General features: G+C 52.5%; 2 protein-coding genes across 3 annotated transcripts; one reads left to right on the top strand and one right to left on the bottom strand.

The window, feature by feature from the left end:
* The first annotated feature begins 202 nt into the window (after positions 1-202).
* On the top strand, positions 203-2,931 carry LOC310663109 (rhomboid-related protein 4-like). Of its 2 annotated transcripts, none has more exons than XM_083410738.1 (3): positions 203-614; positions 1,024-1,159; positions 2,754-2,931. In XM_083410738.1, the coding sequence occupies exons 1-3, from the start codon at positions 257-259 to the stop codon at positions 2,821-2,823; spliced, it is 564 nt and encodes a 187-aa protein (XP_083266864.1). In that variant the 5' UTR covers positions 203-256; the 3' UTR covers positions 2,824-2,931. The 2 variants fall into 2 exon arrangements, with proteins under 2 accessions (XP_083266864.1, XP_083266863.1); XM_083410737.1 differs by having other exon boundaries at positions 1,018-1,159.
* Positions 2,932-4,800: 1,869 nt separating this feature from the next.
* AGFG2 (ArfGAP with FG repeats 2) lies at positions 4,801-23,397 on the bottom strand. The gene is made up of 12 exons (XM_083410512.1): positions 23,115-23,397; positions 20,586-20,679; positions 19,937-20,052; positions 19,596-19,716; positions 18,394-18,529; positions 17,085-17,222; positions 15,388-15,490; positions 15,150-15,214; positions 12,805-12,891; positions 9,993-10,124; positions 8,409-8,494; positions 4,801-6,760 (listed from the first exon to the last, which is right to left on the bottom strand). Exons 1-12 carry the CDS (start codon positions 23,303-23,305, stop codon positions 6,689-6,691), a joined length of 1,341 nt encoding a protein of 446 aa, XP_083266638.1. The 5' UTR covers positions 23,306-23,397; the 3' UTR covers positions 4,801-6,688.
* Between the last annotated feature and the right edge of the window lie 171 nt (positions 23,398-23,568).

Genomic DNA, 23,568 nt, shown 5'->3' with positions numbered 1-23,568 from the left:
GAGGGTCTTCTCAGGACTCTCCGCTGCCCTTAAGGAACTACAACTCCCAGGATTCCTTGGGTGTGGGTGGGGAGAGGGGGGCAGCGTCTTCTTAAAGGGGCCTGATGCTGGTCCAGGTGGGGCCCTCAGGATTGAGGAGGAGGGAGGGTCAAAGGTCGCAAAGGCCTGCATCAGCCTTGAGGTCACAGAAGGAGCCCTCCCCCATTCCTCCTCTTGCTCTCCTGGCCCCCAGCCTGGGGGCAGGCAGCCCCCACCCATGGTGCCCTGGGCCACCCTGGCCCTGGTGGGCATGAACCTCGCCCTCTTCTGGCACCCTCTCCATGCCCCCGGGGCTGCCTGCCTGAGCGTGAGGACGGTGTGGGACCGGGGCCAGTGGCAGAGGCTCTTCTTGGCCCCCTTCCACCACCTGGGCCCCGCCCACCTCCTCATGAACATGGCCACGCTCCTGTGGCTGGGCCACGGGGTGGAGCAGGAGGTGGGCAGCCTGCGGACGGGCGTCCTGCTCCTGGCCTTGGCCCTCGTGGGGGGGCTCTTCCACCTGGCGCTCAACACCCTCCTGGCCGCACTGACGGGGAACCTGTGGTACAGGGAGCACTGTGCCGTCGGCTTCTCAGGTGAGCTGGCTCTCCCATCCCCAACACGCCGCCCCCGGGGCTCTCCATCTCACTTGGAGTCATAGGGCTGCGAGAGTCGGAGGGGATCCCCAAAGCTCATCTAATCCAACCCCCCCATGAAATTTTAGAGTTGGGATTCCCAGGCGTTTTCTAGCCACCCCTCCGCAATGCAGAGATCACAGCTGAAAAAACCTCTGGTGGGTTATCACCCCATCTCTTCTTCAAAAGCTCCTGCAAATTTCAGACGTGGGGTTTTAAGAGTTGGAAGGGCCCTCCAGAGGCCATCTAGTCCAACCCGCCCCGCGCCGCAATGCTGAATCGTCTCTGAGAAAGGGCCTGTGTCCAGAGGCAGAGGTCAGATGCTCCTTTGACGTGGCTCCTCCACCTTCTCCCTCCTTCCAAGCTGCAGGGGTCCTCTTCTCCCTGGAAGCCATGGGCAGGCAAGTGGAATCGGTCCCTGTGGCAACGATGTCCAGCGGGTTCACGGTCACGACCAGGTGGCTCTGCGTCTTGGAATGCCTCCTCCTAGCCATCCTTTATCCCAGGTAAGCCCTGGATGCGAGTCAACTCAAGCAGCAGGGAGCCAACATTCCCGCCCCAAGTGGGAGGTAGAAGATTCCCTCCCCCTCTTCTGAGGTCGTCCCAACACTCTAGACACGCTCAGAGGCACTCTTGTCATCGCCGCTTTCCATTTCCTCTGCTTGCTTAGGGCAGAATCCCAGCACAGAGGCCGCATAGTTAAACTGTGGAACTCTCCGCTGCAGGAAAAGCAGAGAAGCCACCTTTATCCAGCTGCGGCTGCAGAATTCTCCTTAAGATTTAAAAAAACAGGCCATCTGGCCACCTGCCAGGGTTTCTTGAGCTGTGGTCCCTGCATTGCAAGCAGCGGGTTGGGCTAGATGACCGCAAGGGGCCCCCTTCTGACTCTACGGTTTTATGATTCTGTGATGAGCTTGTGCTGTGAGCTCTTTCCCCCAGAAGCAGCTTGAGTCACAGGAACCAGAGGCTGAGTCATAGTGTATGTGTGTGTGTGTTCTCCTGCAGGTGCAAGGCTGGCACAATACTTTTGGCAGCCTGGGGCAAACAGCGAGGTGCAGAATAACTGAGGGAACCACCAGCTGGCGACTGGACAGACCCCCAGGGCTTAGTGCAGGTGGGGCAGGGGCACGGGGCACAGCTCGTCCTCATAGAACTGTAGAGTCGGAAGGGACCCCCTGAGGTCATCCAGCCCAACCCGCTGCGATGCAGGAATCTCAGCTAGATCACACATGGCAGGTGGACACCCAAACTTTTGCTTAAAAGCCTCCAAGGAAGCCAACCACCTCTTGTGGGCGCCTGTTCTGCTTTTGAACGGCTTTTACGGTCAGGTGGTTCTTCCTGGCATTTAGTCAAAATCTCGACGCCACGAGTTCGAGTCCTACCCTCCAGGGCAGTGGAAAACAAGCTTGCTCTGCCTTCTATGTGATGGCCAGGCCAGGGTCGGTGGTATAGGCTCAAGCCGCCTTGCCCCAGTGAGAAACCTGGCTTCTGAATTCTGCCCCAGCTGGATGTTTCTGAACAGCCTTTGGGGCAGCCCCACGTATCCCGTGTTGCAGTAATAATAATAATAATAATAATAATAATTTATTATTTATACCCTGCCCATCTGGCTGGGTTTCCCCAGCCACTCTGGGCGGCTTCCAACAAAACACTAAAATACAATAACCTATTAAACATTAAAAGCTTCCCTAAACAGGGCTGCCTTCAGATGTCCTCTAAATGTCATATAGTTGTTTATTTCCTTGACATCTGACAGGAGGGCGTTCCACAGGGCGGGTGCCACCACCGAGAAGGCCCTCTGACTGGTTCCCTGTAACTTGGCTTCTCGCAGGGAGGGAACCACCAGAAGACCCTTGGCGCTGGACCTCAGTGTCCGGGCAGAACGATGGGGGTGGAGACGCTCCTTCAGGTCTACTGGGCCTTTGAGGCTGTTTAGGGCTTTCAAGGTCAACACCAACACTTTGAATTGTGCTTGGAAATGTCCTGGGAGCCAATGCAGGTCTCTCGGGACCGGTGTTATATGGTCTTGGCGGCCGCTCCCAGTCCCCAGTCTAGCCTAATCTAACCTTGAGGTTATATGTCCACTTCTCCATCCTCCAGGAGCTCTCTCACCGGCCACGTCTCTGGGATACTGGCCGGGTTGGTCCTCTCCGCCGTCCCTCTGAACTAGGGCAGCGACTGAAGATGTGAGCCTCTGGAGGAAGACCACCACCCACCACCCGCAGGAGCCACCAGCGCCAGCCCCCCACCCACCAACTCAATAAAGCTGCCCTCCCTCCTTCCTCAAGTGATCCCTGAATCCAGCAGCGTCTGGCATGGTGAAGCTGACTCAGCCAGAACAGGCTTCCTGTCCGAGGGCCGTGTTGGCAACCTGCCGGGGGCCGCCTGGTGGGGGCGTGTCCAGAGCAGGCCAACCATTGTCCAGTTTCCCTTCTGCACCAATAGGAGGCAGGCCAGCAGTGCACACCTTTGAGAGGTTCCTCCACCTCCCTCTGCATTCTGCGTTGCGGGGGGTTGGGATGGATGACCCCTAGGGGTCCCTTGTGGCTCATGCAGGTGAGCAGAAAGCGCCCAGGGGGAGGGCGAGGCCAGCAAGGGGTGGGAGCCTGGGAGGTCCAGGCCAAAGGCAACATTTGCCCCCGCGCCAGGTTTCCCCCACCCTCTATGATGCAAAGCCTGCCTCAGGCAGGGAAGAGGGTGTCTTTTGCTATGAGGTCCCAGTTTCCAGGGCTAAGATCCACTGCTGAAAACAGGTTCAGACCCCCGGCTTGTAGTGATGCCCTGAATGTGACCTTGGAGATATCTGGTTTCCAGAAAGCTGCCTGGTCCCTCCTTGCAATTTTAGCAGGTCGGCAGAAGAGCTGATTCATTGCATTTATATCCCTCCTTTAGGGACGTGGGTGGTGCTGTGGGTTAAACCACGGAGCCTAGGGCTTGCCGATCAGAAGGTCGGCGGTTCGAATCCCCACAACGGGGTGAGCGCCCATTGTTCAGTCCCAGCTCCTGCCAACCTAGCAGTTTGAAAGCACATCAAAGTGCAAGTAGATAAATAGGTACCACTCCGGCAGGAAGGTGAACAGTGTTTCTGTGTGCTGCTCTGGTTCGCCAGAAGTGGCTTAGTCATGCTGGCCACATGACTGAAAGCTGTATGCCGGCTCCCTCGGCCAGTAAAGCGAGATGAGCGCCACAACCCCAGAGTCGGCCATGACTGGACCTAATGGTCAGGGGTCCTTTTACCCTTATCCCTTCCTTTCTCTCCAGGGTGGCCACCCTCCTCCTAATTTCTAGAATAACCCTGCAAGGAAGGTGAAGAGGCTGTGACTGACTCCCAGGTCACCTGGGGAGCTTCAAGATTGAGTGGGAATTCGAACCCAGACCTCCCAGGTCCTAGTCTGACACTCCAACCCAGTGTTTCCCAAACGTCGGGTCTCCATCTGTTTCTGGACTACAACTCCCATCGTCCCCTAGCTAGCAGGGCCAGCGGTCAGGGATGATGGGAGCTGTAGTCCAAAAACAGCCAGAGACCCAACGTTTGGGAAACTCTGCTGTAACCACTGCACCACATTGCCTTCCTAGCGTTCTCCTACTATGGCTCAGCTCTATCAATTAAGCCGGGGGGGGGGGAAGCAAAATGCCGTTCAGAGAAGGATCTGAAATGTTGCCCTCGAAGCTTGAACTGGATGTTGCTTTGAGACTTTTTTCTTTAAAATATAAAGCGGTAGAGAAATGAAAATATTAGCAATTATAAAAGAAAATTCAAAGGAGGAGACAAAGTGGTGCCGTTGCGGCGAACGTAACCCAGGTTTAAGGTGCCATTTGGCGGTGTGGTTATAATATATCTGAGTTTCTAACGCTGCCACGGGCCCACTTAGCACTACCTGCTCGGACTGGCAGCCACAGCTCTCCAGGATCTCTGTCAACCCTTCCTGGGCCCTTCCAGGAACCACCTCTGAGCGAAGGCCTTAGATTTAAGGCTTGCTTTCTTGTTGGGAATGCTTTTGGAGGCCGAGACGCGGCCCGCTCCGATCTCTTGGCCACGCTCCTCCAGGATTCAGAGCCCACGAACCCAGCGGCCCCGATCCAGCCGCTTCCAGGCCTGCAACCCGAGAGGCAGGCGTTTGCCGAAAGAAGACCAGGGACCACCGTGTTTGTTTTTCAAATAGATTTTTTTCCCCCTTCCCCATATAGATATCTATAGACATTTTGAGTGCAACAAGTTCTGCGCTTATTATATATTTCGTGAGTATATATAGATATATATCTTTTAAAAACGTAGTCCATACTTTTGTTGAAAATATAAACTCCAGTCTTCCTTAAGGGGGTGGGGGAACGCATCCGTTCTGTTCCCAGGGGGGGCAATTGAAGGGTTACCCCAAAGAAAGGAAAAAAGCCCCGGCGGGCGGCGTAGGGAGCCTGGGATAGGTAGAATACTTGTGCGCGGGGAGGGATTGTGGCCTTTGAAGGAGCCTTGGGTTGAAAGTGTGCGGGCGAAGGAGGAAGCGCAGAGGTGGGAGCCGGGCGGGCGGGTGCGAAGAAGTAAAAGAGCTACAGCACACTGAAGGAAGCACAACGAGAGCGGCCGCCATTCGCTTAGCAAAGCCGTAGTTTTCCCTGCTCCCAGGTATCGAGATCCAGCCAGCACATTCCCCCCCAACCCATTTCTGCATTCAGCCAAACAGAATTACGGAAACTTAACGCTTTGGTCAGATTTCCTGAGGCCACGAAAAAGGAGCGGGGGAGAAAGGGGAGGGACTTGCTTTCGAAAGATGCATGAAACCCCGCTTTTGAAATGTTGGGACTCTGCAGGCACTGTCTGACCAGGTGAGGCTGGTGGAAGACCTCGGGGGCGGGGGGCGGAAAGGCAGCTTTCTGGGGTTCCCCCAGGGCGGGAAACGCGGACGTCGGAGGGTATTGTGGCTCAGGGCATCTTTTGTGGCAGAGACACGGCTCTGAGCGCCTGTCAGCTGGGAGAGGAAATGACAGCCCTCCCTTCTGCCCCCTGCACTTCTCGGATGTTGGGGGGCTGCTCAGAGACCCTTGCCAAGGCTTTCCCAGAAGGCTCCCCCCGACTCAGCAAGGCAATGCACGTTGGCAAAGCACACAGCCGGAAGTGGGGGACCCGAGCTAGACTGACTGCAAAGTCTGGGTTGCCAAACCTTGGGTTTTGCACGACAGCACAGACCTCCAAGCCTGGGGAGGGGGCCCAGACCTTTTCCAAAAGAGCCCCAGACCGTACACACTGCCTCTGTCTTTCTTCCAAGCCTCTGGACTTGCAGCCTGGAGCCTCCGTTGCTCCAGACACGCTTCGTCTGCTCACAAGCAGGCAGGTGTGTGTTTGTCAGCGACCCTGACCGCGTCTCCCTGCCGCCTCGTCTAGTGCAATAAAATGATGAGAGGAAGAGGCAGGGCGGGGACAGCAGAAGAGGAACCCTGTCTGCCTTTGGGGCAGCTTCGTCCTAGAGGAGAAGGGGGGCTGAGGCCTCCCCACGGCGGCTGGCAAGGGGCCCCGAAAGAAGCCAGAGAGACTTGGAAGGGGGATGCAGGCTGGTCTGTGCAGAGCCTGAATATCCTCCTCTCCTCCCCACCTTAGCAATCCCAGACCCCCCCTTCAACAAGGGCTGCTGGGAAGCTGGTGGGAGGGGTGGCCAAGGAGGAAGCAGTTGACTCACAGGGGCGCCTGGACTTCCTGTTTACCCAGCATGCACCTCTAGGTACTAAGCTTCCCCAGCATCGCTCAGAACTGCTTGCCGCCCCCCTCCCCAAATCTTTTCCCCAGAAAGCACCACTGCCCTGGTTTCCAGCCAGCAAACCCAGCTCCCTGGCAAGTCACATCGTGCGCTGCTTTCTGGAGGGAGAGGCCATAGGTTCCCCCCTCCCAAAAAAAAACTTCTGAAAAGCACTTAAGCGCCCACCCCCAGTCCAGGGGGCGGGAAGAGTAAAGTGCCCAAGTGGCAAAGACGCTCTCTCCTATATGACACACACACACACACTCGAGGTGAGTCGGGGGTCTCCGGCGGTCTGTCGTCTAGCCAGCGCTATAAGAAAGGGTTGGTGGGGGGGTGTTTCGCCAGGGAGAAAGGGCCAGCAGGCGAGGAGGCCATCGGGGTCTGTGGGAGACAGAGACAGAGAGGTGGGTGAGTGGGGGGGACGGGGGGGGGAGAGAGGTCAACACACACACAGAGAGACACACAAACACCCAATCAACTGAACGGAAAGATCACCTTGAAATATCCAAAGATTCTGTAAGCTAGGGAGGGAAAGCCTATTTATTCCACTGACACCCAAACAGAGGAAAACACTATAAAAAAATTCCTTCCAGTAGCACCTTAGAGAGTTTGGATTTGGATTTGATATCCTGCCTTTCACTCCCTTTAAGGAGTCTCAAAGCGGCTAACATTCTCCTTTCCCTTCCTCCCCCACAACAAACACTCTGTGAGGTGAGTGGGGCTGAGAGACTTCAAAGAAGTGTGACTGGCCCAAGGTCACCCAGCAGCTGCAGGTGGAGGAGCAGAGACGCGAACCCGGTTCACCAGATTACGTGACTCTTAACCACTACACCACACTGGCTCTCGAATTTGTTGTTGGTATGAGCTTTCGTGTGTCTCTGAAGAAGTGTGCATGCCCACGAAAGCTCACACCAACAACAAACTTAGTTGGTCTCTAAGATGCTACTGGAAGGAATTTTTTAATTTTGTTTCAGCTACGGCAGACCAACATGGCTACCTACCTCTGTAAGAGGAAAACACTGTTTTCCTTCAGTTATTCTCAATAACGTAAGGGCTCCCCTGTCTGTTCCAGGATCCTGTTCCCACAGTGGCCAACCAGCTGCCTCTTCTGCGAAACCCAGAACCAGGATCCGAGCACAAGAGCAACCTCCTGGGGTTTACGGCAACTGGGTTTCAGAAGCATCGCGGGGGTTAAAAAGGCAACCGCAGTGACATCTTCCTTTAAAGCCTCCTGCTGGAGGGAGTTCCGCAGTTTAACGATCAGCTAGAAGGACTTTCTTCCATGTGCCCTGGATGCCCTCCAGTTAGGAGAGAGGGAGGGAAAAAATTCTCTATCCGCTTTTCCCGTGCTATGTGGAACTTTGAATACAGTGGTGCCTCGCAAGACGAAATTAATTCGTTCCGCGAGTCTCTTCGTCTAACGGTTTTTTCGTCTTGCGAAGCAACCCTATTAGCAGCTTAGCGCTATTAGCGGTTTAGCGGCTATTAGCAGCTATTAAAGGCTTAAGGGATTAGCAGATTAGCTGCTAAAAGGCTATTAGCGGTTTAGCGGCTTAGAAAAAGGGGGTGGGGAGCGGAAAAAAATCTCAAGACTCGCAAGACATTTTCGTCTTGCGAAGCAAGCCCACAGGGAAATTCGTCCTGCGAAGCGCATCGAAAACGGAAAACCCTTTCGTCTAGCGGGTTTTCCGTCTTGCGAGGCATTTGTCTTGCGAGGGACCACTGTATCTTCCTTGCCTTTCCCTCTGAACTGAAGAGTCCTAAACGCTGCAACTTTTCTACGTAGAGAGCCTGTTCCCACCCCGGCCCCTCAAACTGAGGAAGAAACATTGCTTTCTTTGACTAGTATCTAGATCATGTGAGCATCACCTGCCTTCGTACTGGAGCCTTCACGGATGCACACACACACAGAGAGAGATCTAGAGGCTGGGGTGTGGAAAGGTGATCACAAGAGATGGGGAACTGGCAAGCGGGAGAGGGTGGAGGGCTGGAAGAGGAAGGGGGAGGAGAGGGGTAGGGGCTTGCTTACCACAAAAGGGTTGGTGGAGATCCCAACAGGCTGCCCGAGGGGTCTCTGTGCAGCTTTGGCAACAGAAAATCCACTGAACGGGGACCCTGAGGCAGGAGAGACACACAGAGAGAGAGAGTGACTGTTGAGATGGCTTCTGCCATAATGAGATGAAATTGAAATACTTTATTGTCACTTGTACAACTTGTATGCAGTGAGATTACATAAGCACCCCCCACTCAGCTCTCTTGGTCTTAATTCCCCTCGTTTACTGGCGGATACCCGCCAAACCCGAAAGTCAGTTGCCCTGTTGTTATCTTTTCATTCAGCAGCCTAACAGCCCAGGATAGAAGCCTTTCTTTACCCTGTTGGCACGACTAACCATGCTTCTATATATCTTCTGCCCGAGGGCAGGAGATCAAGAAAGTGCCGGCCAGGGTGTGAATCATCCCTGAGAATTTCCCTCACTCTCTTGAGGCAACGTTCTTCTGCTATTTCATCCAGCGGATTCACGGGACAGCCCATAATATCTTGTGCTGTATTCACCACCCTCTGTAGGCACTTCCTATCAGTTGATGTCAGACCAGCGTACCAGGGCCAGGTTCAAGCCCTGGTCTCTCCCAGGTCCTGGCCTGACACTCTGACCGCTATAGACCGCTGCTGGCTCTCTTAAGAGAGTCTGGAGCTCAAGGCGGCATGGGCACGGTTCTCCCTGTCCTCATTTAACCCCCAGAGCAACAACCCTGCAAGGGAGGCTAGGCTGAGAGCCAGTGACCGGCCCCAGACCAGGCAAGCTGGTCCTCTGCTTGAGATATATTTACACTCTGCTTCAAATCCTGTGGGAAGCTTTTGTGCTATGTGGTGGTTTTTCAGGGGCCCCCTCTCTGCTGTGCTGGTAAAGGTAAAGGTACCCCGACCCTAAGGTCCAGTCGTGGCCGACTCTGGGGTTGCGGCGCTCATCTCGCTTAACTGGCCGAGGGAGCCGGCATACAACGTCCGAGTCATTTGGCCAGCAGGACTAAGCCGCTTCTGGCAAACCAGAGCAGCGCACGGAAACGCCGTTTACCTTCCTGCCGGAGTGGTACCTATTTATCTACTTGCACTTTGAGGTGCTTTCGAACTGCTAGGTTGGCAGGAGCAGGGACCGAGCAATGGGAGCTCACCCCGTTGCGGGGATTCGAACCGCCAACCTTCTGATCTGCAAGCCCTAGGCTCTGTGGTTTGGACCACAGCACCACCCACGTGCTGGTAGAAGGGGCTTAATCGGGGTCACCGAGGTCCTTTCCCTGTAGCATTCTCTCCTTCTCCCATGAGCCCCATGGGAACAAGGGGCAATGAGCTATGTGGGGACCCTTGACGGCCTTCCTCTAGCCTCGAGAGGTTTTGGCCACGCATGTAGAGCCCGTCAATGTGCCCATCACAACCCCAACGAGGGATAGGACCTTGACTGTCGTTTATTAATTTTTTTCTATAAAGATGAGGCTCAGGCTGCTGAATTCCACAGCGCCTCAAATGTGAAAGCCCGCAGTTTCTCTGAATGAGTGTGCAAGGGCATGTCTGCTTCTGGACCGAGTGCCACCCCCCGCAAAGAAAAGCCCCTCTTACCGCCATTCTGCTGCTGACTCAGCATTGCTTGGGTCTGGAACAGAGGCGGTTGCTGGTGCTGCAGTGGGGAGGCGAAGACGCTGGAGAGGGGGGAGGTGGAGAAGCTGCTGGGGGACCCCACCACGAAGGCGCCTGCAAGAAGAGAGAGAGCCAGAAAAATGAGGAAGGGGCACGAATAACAGTGGAGGGTGGGGGGATGCCTGGCTTGACGGCTGCACGGGTGAAAAGGACGCAGCGGGTCTTAGGGGGCCACAAGCTTATGAACATGAGGCAGCAATGTGATGCAGCAGCAAAAAAGGCTATTGCTATTCTCGGCTGCATCCACAGAGGTCTAGTGTCCAGATCGAGGGAAGGAATAGCACTGTTCCATTCCGCCTTGGTCAGACCACACCTGTCCAGTTCTGGGTGCCACAATTTAAGAAGGGTATTGTGTAAAGGAGGGCAACCAAGGTCAGGGGCCTGGAAACTGGAGGAATGTTGGAGGGTGTTGGGGATGCCTGGAAAAGACTGAGGAGAGAGGGTAAAAGGTAAAGGGACCCCTAACCATTAGGTCCAGTCGTGACTGACTCTGGGGTTGCGGCGCTCATCTCGCTTTATTGGCCGAGGGAGCCGGCGTACAGCTTCCGGGTCATGTGGCCAGCAGGACTAAGCCGCTTCTGGCGAACCAGAGAAGCGCACGGAAATGCTGTTTACCTTCCCACCAGAGTGGTACCTATTGATCTACTTGCACTTTGACATACTTTTGAACTGCTAGATGGGCAGGAGCAGGGACTGAGCAACGGGAGCTCACCCCGTCACAGGGATTCGAACCGCCGACTTTCTGACTGGCAAGTCCTAGGCTCTGTGGTTTAACCCACAGCGCCACCCGCATCCCCTGAGAAGAGGAGAGAGGGTAGCCATCTTCAAACGTCTAAAAGATGGAGCGAGCTTGTTTTCCGCTGCTCCACAGCGCAGGACCCAAACCGGCTAGGCTAGATGGGTCCTTGGCCTGATCCAGAACGCTCTTCCAGCTGTGTTCTATCTCCACATGTCAAAGGAGGTATTTCTCTGAATACCGGCTGCTGGGAACTGTGGGTGGGGAGAGCACTGTTGCCCCCAGGTGCCGCTTGGCGGCTTCCTCCCGCAAGTATATTTACACAAAGGTGCCTTTTGCTACTCTCTTAAAGCCATCGAAGGGTCGGGTGCTGCCAACTGGGTTGCAGGGAGCAACGGGAGATGCCTGCCTTGCCAGAGGGTGGGCTAGATGCGCTTTGGGGGTCCCTTCCAACGCTACGATTCTATGAGTCCTGCAGGGCGGAAGGCGGCTTACAAAACCAGCCCCTACTCCTCCTTTGCCCGACTCGCCGTCTCTCTCTCCGCCCTCCCACCTCCGCTTGAATGATAAGAACCACAGGACTGTAGAGTTGGAAGGGACCGTGAGGATGTTGACATTTCCATTGCGCCTTAAGGAGCAGGCGTGTGGAACGGTTGCGTGTCACATGTCTGTTTACATTGCTTGAAACTTCCGCTCCTGTTCCTCTCTGAGACAACGAGAGAGACGACATGTTTGTCCTGATTTATGATTAATAAATCTGTAGTTGTAGTATGCTTCCGCAAGCCTCACGCCTATTCTGTGTGTGCAGTTCGATCTGCTGATAGTGTGCCCTGGCTCAGAAGCCTAGGTCCATACTCCACAGAGCAGCAAGCTCGGGAAGCGTGGTGTGAATGGCATATTTGTGGGGTATGAAAAGAGTGCCACCATTCTCAAAGAGGTGATGAGTGCTGAAGACTTGTGTCCAGTACGCAGATCTGAAAGGGCCAAAAAGGGCAAACCTCTAAAGAGGTATGCTGATGAGTTGGCTAAAACAGCAGTAGCTGCTGTTAGTAGCTCAGAGTAGGTGTGGGAACTTTCAAGCTCAGAAGCCCGGGTCGCTGATTTACGTCGGAGCAGAGGTGATGGTCTTCGCAGCGGGACGGCTGGAAGGAGGCGACAACAGAGGGCCCTCTAGCCCAAGCCCCTGCAATGCAGGAATCTCCCCCCACCCCCAAAAAACGGGGCTCAAATCTATGACCCCAAGAGTCTCATAGAATCATAGAGTTGGAAGAGCCCACAAGGGCCATCGAGTCCAACCCCCTGCCAAGCAGGAAACACCATCAGAGCACTCCTGACATATGGTTGTCAAGCCTCTGCTTAAAGACCTCCAAAGAAGGAGACTCCACCACACTCCTTGGCAGCAAGTTCCACTGTCGAACAGCTCTTACTGTCAGGAAGTTCTTCCTAATGTTTAGGTGGAATCTTCTTTCTTGTAGTTTGGATCCATTGCTCCGTGTCCGCTTCTCTGGAGCAGCAGAAAACAACCTTTCTCCCTCCTCTATGTGACATCCCTTCATATATTTGAACATGGCTATCATATCACCCCTTAACCTCCTCTTCTCCAGGCTAAACATGCCCAGCTCCCTTAGCCGTTCCTTAGCATCGTTTCCAGGCCTTTGACCATTTTGGTTGCCCTCCTCTGGACACGTTCCAGTTTGTCAGTGTCCTTCTTGAACTGTGGTGCCCAGAACTGGACACAGTACTCCAGGTGAGGTCTGACCAGAGCAGAATACAGTGGCACTATTACTTCCCTTGATCTAGATGCTATACTCCTATTGATGCAGCCCAGAATTGCATTGGCTTTTTTAGCTGCCGCGTCACACTGTTAGCTCATGTCAAGTTTGTGGTCAACCAAGACTCCTAGATCCTTTTCACATGTACTGCTCTCAAGCCAGGTGTCACCCATCTTGTATTTGTGCCTCTCATTTTTTTTGCCCAAGGAGGCAGGGAAGGGCTTACCTGGGCCCATGCCGTTGGTCTGGAAGGGGTTGGTGGAAGGCAGCGTGGGCTGAGCGACAGCAGAGGTGGCGAAAGGATTGGTGCAGGCTGGACATCAGAGAGAGAGAAAGAGAAAGTGCCCCGAGTTATACCACAAATGAAGCAACTGGCCTCTGCTACACCCCAGGAACGCGCCAGGGGTCCTCAGACTTTGCCGTAGTAACCGAAGACTTGTGCCTATAAATCTGCCCCTCCTTCTAAGACACACACTGCTCCCCAAAATTTCGCGTCACCATTTTACTTCCTCGTTGGATGACACACATGCACTGGCCTCGCTATGTGAGCACAATCAGTTCCTGCTCAACAGTATTTATTCAATAAGCAGAGAAACGCACGGCAAACACACGGTTTTGCAGTACGGAGGGCTGACGGGGGGGGGGGAGAAGGTGATTTTGCGATGGATGCAGTTGTATAATAAATAAATTTACCGTATTTTTTGCTCTATAAGACTCATTTTTCCCTCCTAAAAAGTAAGGGGAAATGTGTGTGCGTCTTATGGAGTGAATGCAGGCTGCGCAGCTATCCCAGAAGCCAGAACAGCAAGAGGGATTGCTGCTTTCACTGCGCAGCGATCCCTCTTGCTGTTCTGGCTTCTGAGATTCAGAATATTTTTTTCTTGTTTCTTGTTTTCCTCCTCCAAAAACTAGGTGCGTCTTGTGGTCTGGTGCGTCTTATGGAGCGAAAAATACGGTATATATATATATACATACATACATACATATATATATATATATATATATATATATATATATAATACCCCGCCACTCTGGGCTGCTTCCAACAAAATATTAAACTACAGTAAAAGCTTCCCTAAATTTGTGCATAGATTTCTGCCTCTGACTCTCTGTATACCTGGCTGTGTCTATCTGACTCTCATGTGACTCTCTCTCTCTCTATGTAACATTATGGTACAAATTCTTGGGATAGGGCAGTGGTTCCCAATTAGCCAAATACTGCGGACCCCCCCGTTTTTCAAAAGCCAAGCAGTGCCACCAGACCCTCCAGTGTGTCCCAGTGCAAAACGAGGGCTCTGCCATCTCCCGGGCTGTGCATCCCTGCAAGTCATGTGACCAGCGTGAGAGCATGGCGCCCCGAAACAGGTGTTTTTTGGGCGCTGTAATCTCACAATCTTTTGGGCACCTCCCAAAAGGGGATGTCCCAGACAGCTGACAGGTATGTGCCACAGATCCCCACAGGTTGGGTTACGCAGATCCCAACTGGGACCACTGGTTTAGCGGGTTCTTTTGGTGGGGTTTGTTGCTGCTCCCGATATTAATTTTTTGTAGATTTGTTTTTAGATCTTACTATGACTTGCGTGGAAATTGTTCCGTTTGGTTGTGTACTTTTTTTAATCTGTTCCGTTCACTGTTTATGACTACTTTTGTTATGTTTGTAATTATGTGTAAATCTTTCCATGTTGCTAACCGCCTTGAGTTTGGCTTTAAGCTGGTGGAACACTCTGTCACAAGAGACAAGGGCCCTGCAGGACTTGACATCTTTCCACAGGGCCTGCAAGACAGAGCTGTTCCACCAGGCCTTTGGTCAGGGTGCAGCCTGACTCCCTCCTCTGGCAATCTTTACAAAACTTTAGTTTATGGTTGCCATCAATTTTGATTTTAATTAATTTTAATAATGTTTTTATAATGTTGCACTATTTTAGTGTTGTTAGCCGCCCTGAGCCCGGCTTCGGCTGGGGAGGGCGGGATATAAATTATTATTATTATTATTATTATTATTACTATTACAGTGGTGCCCCGCAAGACGAATGCCTCGCAAGACGGAAAACCCGCTAGACGAAAGGGTTTTCCGTTTTGGAGGTGCTTCGCAGGACGAATTTCTCTATGGGCTTGCTTCGCAAGATGAAAATGTCTTGCGATTCCTGGGGTTTTTTTTTCGCTCCCCACCCCCTTTTTCTAAGGCACTAAGCTGTTAATAGCCTTTTAGCAGCTAATCCGCTAATCTCTTAAGCCTTTAATAGCCGCTAATAGCTGCTAAACCGCTAATAGCGCTAATCCGCTAATGGGCTTGCTTCGCAAGACAAAAAAACCGCTAGACGAAGAGACTCGCGGAACGGATTCTTTTCGTCTTGCGAGGCACCACTGTATGTTCTGTATATATTATGATTATTTCTAATCGTTCTTGGGGGGGATTTTGTTTTGTTTTTTGAATTGTTCTATTTATTATTGTTCGTTTGGTGCAATGCAAGACACTTTGATCACTGCCGTGGGAAAAGTGGCCTACAAATAAATTGAAGATGACGACAGAAGCAACCATCAGAACCGAGAGGACGACGGCAAGCTACTTACCCCCGTAGGCCGTGGCTGGGCTGGGCGGGGGCAGGACAGGTGACTGGCTGAGGGCCCCAAAGACACTGGCAGAGAGAGGGGGAGGAGGAAGAGGAAGCAGGTAAGTACAAGGCTCTCTGGGAGATGCACCCAGAGGCCACTTAGACGCACAAACACACACACACCCTGTTGGCCAAAGGCAGAAATGTCCACAGACCCACCAGCCCCAAACCAGTCGATCCAGAGGGAAACCCATTACCTGCTTGCGACTCCGCCCACTCTGAAGGCCCCGCCCATGTCTGGAATGCCCACTCCTGGTTGGCTAGCCGGGGAGGCGGGGAAACCACCCATGTGGGTTCCACCTGCAAGGAAGAATATTAATATTGGTTTCTTTGGGAGTTATCGGTTTGTGTTTCTTTGTTCTTGTTTTAATCGTGTGTTTTTTGCTTTTATGTTGTCTTTTTATGCTGTGAACTGCCCTGAGATCTGCTGATGAAGAAAGACATACAAAATTAATGTATTTTTTTAATGTTCTCTCTGTCTCTCTCTCCCCTCACCCCCACCTTCCCGCCATTTTCCCAGACCAGGACTCGAGCTCGTTTATGCAAATTAAAACATAGCAGGTAAAATACAAAAAGCTAAAAACATATAATATGTAATAGCTTAGTTACATTTTAAACTATCTTTTACCGTATTTTTTGCTCTATAAGAGGGCACTTTTTCCCTCCTAAAAAGTAAGTAATGTGTGTGCGTCTTATGGAGAGAATGCAGGCTTCGCAGCTATCCCAGAAGCCAGAACAGCGAGAGGGATCAATGCACAGCGCTCCCTCTTGCTGCTCTAGCTTCTGGATTAGCCCCTCAGTCCCTTCCCCCACCTCCCGGAAAAGCCCCCAAGAGCCGCGCTCCCTTTCACGAGCCCGTCAGTGATGGGCTGGCCTTCTCCCTCCTCGGGGAAAAGCCTGCAAGCGCCGCACACACGCTCCACGCAGCTCGTGAAAGGGAGCGCTGAGCAGAGCCTGGGATGCATACAGGCTCTGCTCAGCGCTCCCTTTAAAGAATTTTTTTCCCCTTGCATTCCCCCTCTAAAAACTTGGTGCGTCTTATGGAGCGAAAAATACAGTATGTTTTCAGCTTTAATGCAACAGAATCGAAGCAATGCAAAAACAAATCTGTTAAAATGCAGGTAGTAGAAAAAATCTGTCAGTTCCCAAAGGCCTGTGGGAGTAAAACAGTCTACGCCTGCCGACGAAAGGAGAATGAGGAGGAATAAAAGGCTACGAGGATAAAATGGGGGGTGAGGAACTATAGGGGAGGCGAGACACAAGATCTACCCACCCGGGAAGAATGGCAGATGAAGCTGATGGACTACACTGAATTGGCAGAAATGACTGGCAATATCTGAGACCAGGGAGAAGAGTCGGTGGAAGAAGATTGGAAAAAATTCAAAGTATATTTACAGAAATATTGCAAAATTAATGAATGTTAGAAGAATGCTGGAATGAAGTTATATGGTTTTAGCAGAAATGTTATAAAGAATTAAGCAAAAACTGATTGTTAATGGGCCAAAGTGGAAAATTTAAGGTTAGATTGTGTTAAGATAAATTATAGAACAAAAAATTGAGAAAGATGGAAAGGATTTGCTGAAATAGCTAATTGAACTAGAATACAAAAAAGGGAGGTGTGAGGAGGTCGATGAAACAAGTAAATGAAAGGTAAAGATATGGAAATATTGGATGTGTTTTAAAATGTTTTTGTTTTTCTTGTTGTTTTGCTGTATTGTTTTTCTTTTTATTTTCGATGTATTGTAAGGTATTGTTTTGTTCTGTTAAATTTTTTATTGTTTCTTTCTTCTTTTTTCTGTAACTATTAAACCTCTAATATATATATATATATATTTTTAAAGGAACTATAGGGGAGGCGGAATATAAACGGAATGAACAAAATAGGAGTACTTACGGGGCATGTTACCCGCTGCCATGGGCTGGCTCTGGAAAGGGCTGTGGCTGGCGGCTAACGCGTCCCCAAAGGTCACTCCAGCAGGACTTCCACCAAAGGCATCAAAACTGGTGAAGGCAGCCTGGGCTGGCACCTGGCCTGAGAGAGCGCGCAAGAGGGGTTATTTAGCCGCAGTGTTGTGCATGGGTTAAGTTCCTTCTCTGGCCTGTCCTGAATCTACCGCCGATGAATTTCCTCCCGCATCGCAGGGGCCTCCAACCCTTCAAGTCTAGGGCTCCGGCCTCCTTGAGCAAATCTGAATGCAGGGCATTAAGAGAAAAGGGAGAACGTTCTCATAGAATCATAAGTGTTGGAAGGGACCCTGAGGGTCATCCAGCCCAACCCCTTGGCAAGGCAGGAATACTCCCCACCCCGTCACACCCTCTTCACCCCTATTTGTAATTCCACAGGAAAGCAATAAGAGCTACAGTGGTACCTCGGGTTAAGTACTTAATTCGTTCCAGAGGTCCGTTCTTAACCTGAAACTGTTCTTAACCTGAAGCACCACTTTAGCTAATGGGGCCTCCTGCTGCCGCTGCCTTGCGATTTCTGTTCTCATCCTGAAGCAAAGTTCTTAACCTGAAGCACTATTTCTGGGTTAGTGGAGTCTGCAACCTGAAGCGTATGTAACCCAAGGCACCACTGTACTGCAGAATCACGTTCTCACCAACGCCAGGTTTGTACGCGCACACGTCTTAGCGGTCCTGGTTCTCTAAACCAGGGTTTCCCAAACTTGCCAAAGAGAAAAACAACTACCAGACTTTTAGAAGACACCTGAAGGCAGCCCTTCTTTAGGGAAGCTTTTAATGTTTAATAGGCTACTGTATTTTAATATTCTGTTGGAAGCCACCCAGAGTGGCTGGGGAAACCCAGCCAGATGGGCGGGGTATAAATAATGAATTATTATTATTATTATTGGCTCCCTGGCTGTTTTTGGACTACAACTCCCATCAGCCCTGACCACTGGTCCTGGTACCGAGGGATGATGGGAGTTGTAGTCCAAAAAAACCAGCCAGAGACTGTTTGGGAAACCCTGCTCTAAGTCAAGGAGCCAAAAGCCAGTGTTTTCGTTTTTCTTTCCCCATGGGGGAAGAGGGAGCTCCCCCAACTCCCTGGTTGCTTGGGATCCCGCCCCCCCCCGCCCCCCATGCCCAGTTTGAAGCCTCTTCAGTTAACACACTCCCTCCAGATCAAAACTGCCCAGCCAGACACACCCTCCCTCCCTCTGGTGTGATAAGGAGGCTCCCGCGAGCCACAAGAAGTTACTCACTCCCAAAAGCAGGGAAGGCTGTGAAGGCAGGTCCAGGCTGAGGGGCAGCAAAGGGGTCTCCCCCAATGTCGGCCAAGAGGTCCATACTGGCTTTCTTGGCTGGCTGGGGGCCCTGCGGCTGGCTCCTGTCTGCAATCTGGAAAAAGGAAAGCCGGTCAGAATGAATGAATGAATGAATGAATGAAAGGCCGGGATCCTGCCCAGGAAGAGATCTCTCCCCCCCCCACCCCCAAGAGCCCGGCACGCACCACAAATGCACTCTGAAGCAAGTTGTGGCCCACGGAGGTGCTAAGGGAGAATACCGTGCCCTGGGCTGTATACTGCTGGATCATTATGAAACAGATTTATGTGGCTTTTGCACGCAAAGAATACACAGTGGCTAGGAGAAGCAGGCGTCGCAAAGGTCTCCCCGGCATGCCATGCTTATTTTGAACTTGAGCAAAGCTTCAAGCTTGAGCAAAGTTTCAGAATCTACTGTTTCTGTGGGGCAGGATGGATTGCTGATTGTTGAGAGGCACTAGCTGATAACGTTCCTCTATAACCAGACCTTTGGCAGTATACGGCCTTTTAAAATGGGGCAAGGGGGCAGTGTTGCTTTTGTCTGTTACTACCATATTTTTCGCTCTATAAGACGCACCAGATCACAAGACGCACCTAGTTTTTGGAGGAGGAAAACAAGAAAAAAAATATTCTGAATCTCAGAAGCCAGAATAGCAAGAGGGATCGCTGCACAGTGAAAACAGCAACCCCTCTTGTTGTTCTGGCTTCTGGGATAGCTGTGCAGCCTGCATTCGCTCCATAAGATGCACACACATTTCCCCTTACTTTTTAGGAGGGAAAAAGTGAGTCTTATAGAGCAAAAAATACGGTATATTATGCAGTTCTGTGAACTGCCAACTTTCCGATCAGCAAGCCCTAGGCTCTGTGGTTTAGACCACAGTGCCACCCACGTCCCTACGCCTTATCCTCCACAAATTCCTCGTTTCTCACTGTCTCTTGCTCATCTCCTCTCCAAATTACACAAGCCCCAAACACTGCAAACTACAGCCCACCGCCCCCTGCCCTGCTACTCCCTAACAGCTGTCAGGAACCTGATATCAGAGCTTGTGAAACAGGGTAGGGGCCTAGCCTGGGCTGGCCAGCAAATGGAAAGAATTTCGGAGCGACTTAGTCAAGCCAGAAGGATGCCTGATACTCCCAACCTGGCTAGGCTTGGCTGCTGTAGGCATGGCCCCCGAGTCTCCCAGCAGCGTCTTCACTTCCACCGTGGAGCTTTGGGATGTCAGCGACGGCAGGCTTTTGGCTTGCTCTGGGGAGATGTACCTGCAGGGGGAAGCCAGAGAAGAAGATGGACCACCGCCCAGGATAATCTCCCCACCCTCTCATTCCTTGGGTGGGTGAAAAGTCAACATTTCGCCTTTGGAGTAAGACATGAAAATAAACAGCCCGCACCAGTTTGCAGAATTTCATCTGAGTCCTTTACCACCCAGTAAGCTCCGGGGATTTGAGCTGCCCTTGAAGGACAGGCTCCTGTCATTCTCACCATCTCTTCTTCTCATATTTCTCCTGAAGAAACTCCTTCACTTTCTGAGGGTCCTGGGAATCCGGCAGCAGAGACGTCCGCGAGTCAAAGGTGCCCAACCAGATCTTCCGACAGGCCTGGGGTGGGGAGGGGGCCCAGAATTATTCACTTCGTAAGATTTATACACTGCTTGCTTGTAAGAGAAGGGACAACTCAAAGAGGTATACAAAGAGAGAGAAACAACAGAATCATCAAGGAAAGCTACTATATAAAGAATCGAAAAAATTAAACTAAAAAGGGGATTAAAACACAAATCAACCAGGCAGGCTCGCCTAAACAAGAATGCTTTTTAGCAGGAGCTGGAAAAGTACGGGGAAGCCGCCTGCCTGGTGGCAGGGAGTTCCGAAGTCTAGGTGCTGCTGCACTAAAAGATACGGGTTCTTATCAATGCAGATGAGGAATAAGCTGCAATTCAGAACTCTGGGGGTTCTTTGAGAAGTGAGTACAGCAGGAGAGGACTATCACCTGCCCACCCTCTGAAACCTCACTTGTGCCTTCCATCGGGCTCCTCAGTCACCAAACCGAGCTTGCTGTTATAAATTGTCTTATATATACATGTGAGAAAGCAGGACGCAACTGCCATGAAGGCCTCAGCGGGCCCCCGACTCACCTCGTTCCCACGGGTCTGGAGGTACTGCACCTCGCTCTCCGTGAAGGTCGTCATGGAGATCGACTTGACCCGGTGAGGGGGATTCAGGCCACGGCTGCATTAGAGTGGGGAGAAGAATCACAGAACTGTAGACCCCTCGCAAGGGTCACCTGCCACAATGCACGAATCACAGCAAAGAGAAAAAGCACCTGCTGATTATAGCCACTGAGTAGATGCTCTCTAGGGGAGAGCAGGAGAAACCAGGCCTTTGGGTTCAGCAAAGTGTGTGTGCTTTTGCAAGAGAGACACCTTGGTGAAGAGAGGGATGTTGACAGCTCTCTGAGCTGCCAGGAAAAGGCAGAGAATGCTGTGCATCCTGAGCTGCAGAATCCAGGAGAGGCCTGGGCCCTCGGGGAAGAGAGCCTAGATGTCGACTCTGCCCCACTGGGCTCCTCATGGCCCTGTCCCCTGGCGCCCTGACCTGCTGATGCAAGGATTATCTCTGCCTGTGGCAGTTAATTATTAAGAGGGTGGGAAATGAAATATCCAGAATGCCACGGAGAGAGGAGGAACCCCGTGTGGGGAGAACGTCCTCAGGGAGCAAACCTGGATTAGGGATCTGGGCAACCTCAGTGGGGCAGCGGGGAGAGAAATGAAGGACTCACCATGATTTAAGAACACAAGAAGGGCCTGCTGGATCAGGCCAGCGGCCCATCTAGCCCACCATCCTGTTCTCACAGAGGCCAACCAGATGCCCATGATGGGGAAATCTGCAAGCAGGATTCGAACGCAAGAGCACCTCTCCCTTTCCTGTGCTTTCCAGCAACTGGTGTTCAGAAGCATTGCTACTTCTGACCACCCAGTAGCCATCGAAAGCCCTCTCCTGCAACATGAATTTGCCTTCCTTGTGGGAGGGAGTTCCGCAGTTCAACTATGCTCTGTGTGAAGATGGGCTTCCAGTTACCTGTCCTGAATCTTCAAGCATTCGGCTTCATTGGAGGCCCACGAGTACCAGCGTCGTGAGAGAGGGGGGAGAAAAGCTTTTCTCCATGCCAGGCATAATTCTACATATTTCTATCATGTTGCCTTTTACTCGCCAGGTTGACAACGGCTAGCTTAAAAGTCTTCCACGGATTCCATTTTTCCCACCCTCCCTCTCATGTCAGCCATACCCCACCACCCAGGGCAACAACCTCCACTCACCGAGTTTCTATTTACTTTGGTCAAAAGGTGTTTAACCTGCCTTTCCGCTCAAAGGGGAGCTTATGAAACTCTTATTTGTTTTAGCAAAGAGATGCCTCTGCCTCCCGCTGGCCAGCGAAGGCCAAAGAGCACGGCCAGCATCAGGGAGCGGCCCAGGAAGCATTGCGCTGTCTTGCAGCAACCAATCCCGCACTATCCCAGAGGTCCTTCTGCACCCCACACAAAGCACAAACAAGGCCTCTTCCAAATCGCCTTCGGTCTGTTCCGTCATCCGCTGCCCTCCTTTTAATTGTGCGCAGTTTCTATAATTTTACTTGCTGCTTTATAACTCCCGCAGTTTGCCGAGGGTCACAAACGGGGAGCGATGCTGTTGCGCGCAAGTCCTGCTTGTGGGCTTCTTCCATTTGTTTGGGGCATCTGGTTGGCAACTGTGGGAACAGGATGCGGCCCTAAAGGAGCCACTGCACTCCTCTCGCGAGACTCGTCTCAAGTCCTAAGCTTCCAGATGATTTTGCCAGGTGGTCTCACATATGTCACAGAGATGGAAAGCAAATCCGAAGGTCGTCTAGCCTTCAGTCAACCTGGAGCCCCTCAGCTGTTTTGGAGTACAGACCCCAACCCTTGGCCAAGGCTGGCTGTGGGGCTGATATTATTATTTATTTATTTATTAAATTTGTATACCGTCCTTCATCTGTAGAAGGCAGTTCACAAGATCCAAACACATAATAAAAACAAGGGCAACAACATGGACAAACCACTATGTTTCCGAGCACAACTCAAAGTGTTGGTGCTGACCTTTAAAGCCCTAAATGGCCTCAAAAGCCCAGTAGACCTGGAGGAGCGTCTCCACCCCCATCTTTCGGCCCGGACACTGAGGTCCAGCTCCGAGGGCCTTCTGGCGGTTCCCTCCCTGCGAGAAGTGAGGTTGAAGGGAACCAGACACAGGGCCTTCTCGGTGGTGGCACCCTCCCATTAGATGTCAAGGAAATAAACAACTACCTGACTTTCAGAAGACACCTGAAGGCAGCCCTGCTTAGGGAAGTTTTTAATGTCTGACACTGTATTGTTTTTAATATTTGGTCGGAAGCCGCCCAGAGCGGCTGGGGAAACCCAGCCAGATGGACGGGGTATAAACAAAAAATTGTCATTATATTAGTATAATCAATAACCCCTTGCCCCATGGGGTCCCTGATGCAGATGGAGGGCGCCAGGTTGAGGAAGGGTCTCCGACGCCCCGCCCCCAGGAGGCATTCCGCGTGGATATAGCCCCGCCCCCGCGCATAGCGGCGTGGCCCCGCCCCCTCCCCTCGCGTATAGCGGCGTGGCCCCGCCCCCCGCCGCACTCACAGCGCCCCCGAGCAGGCGGTGCAGACGTAGCTGCCGATGGTGATGTCCACGTAGGTGACGCCTCGCTGGCCGCACTCGAAGCAGAGGCGGCTGGCCGGCTCGGAGCTGACCAGCTCCCTCACCCGGCGGGACCAGACCTCGGCCTCCGAGTCCCGCGGGGAGCTGGGCTTCCTCGCCCCGGACGCCGCCATCCGGGCGCGCACCTCAGCCGCCTCGCTCCCTCTCAGCGCCGCCGCCGCGCATGCGCCCAACCTGGCCCCCGCCGCGCACGGCGCATGCTCCGCTCTCCTCCGGCTGGGGCTTCCCCCCGGCGACCTTTCGATCCCGCCCCTTTCGTCCTCGCCGCCGCCCCCTGAACCGCTACGCGCAGGCGCGCCGGGAAGCTCGCCTCGTCTGCGCGTGCTCCGCCTTCCCAATGAAGCCGCGCGGGCAGGAAAGGGGCTTCACGTGCTTT

The sequence above is a fragment of the Podarcis tiliguerta genome, assembly GCF_965153285.1.
Source record: "Podarcis tiliguerta genome assembly, chromosome: 13".
Taxonomy (NCBI): Eukaryota; Metazoa; Chordata; class Lepidosauria; order Squamata; family Lacertidae; genus Podarcis; species Podarcis tiliguerta.
This window is presented reverse-complemented; position numbering and strand designations above follow the sequence as displayed.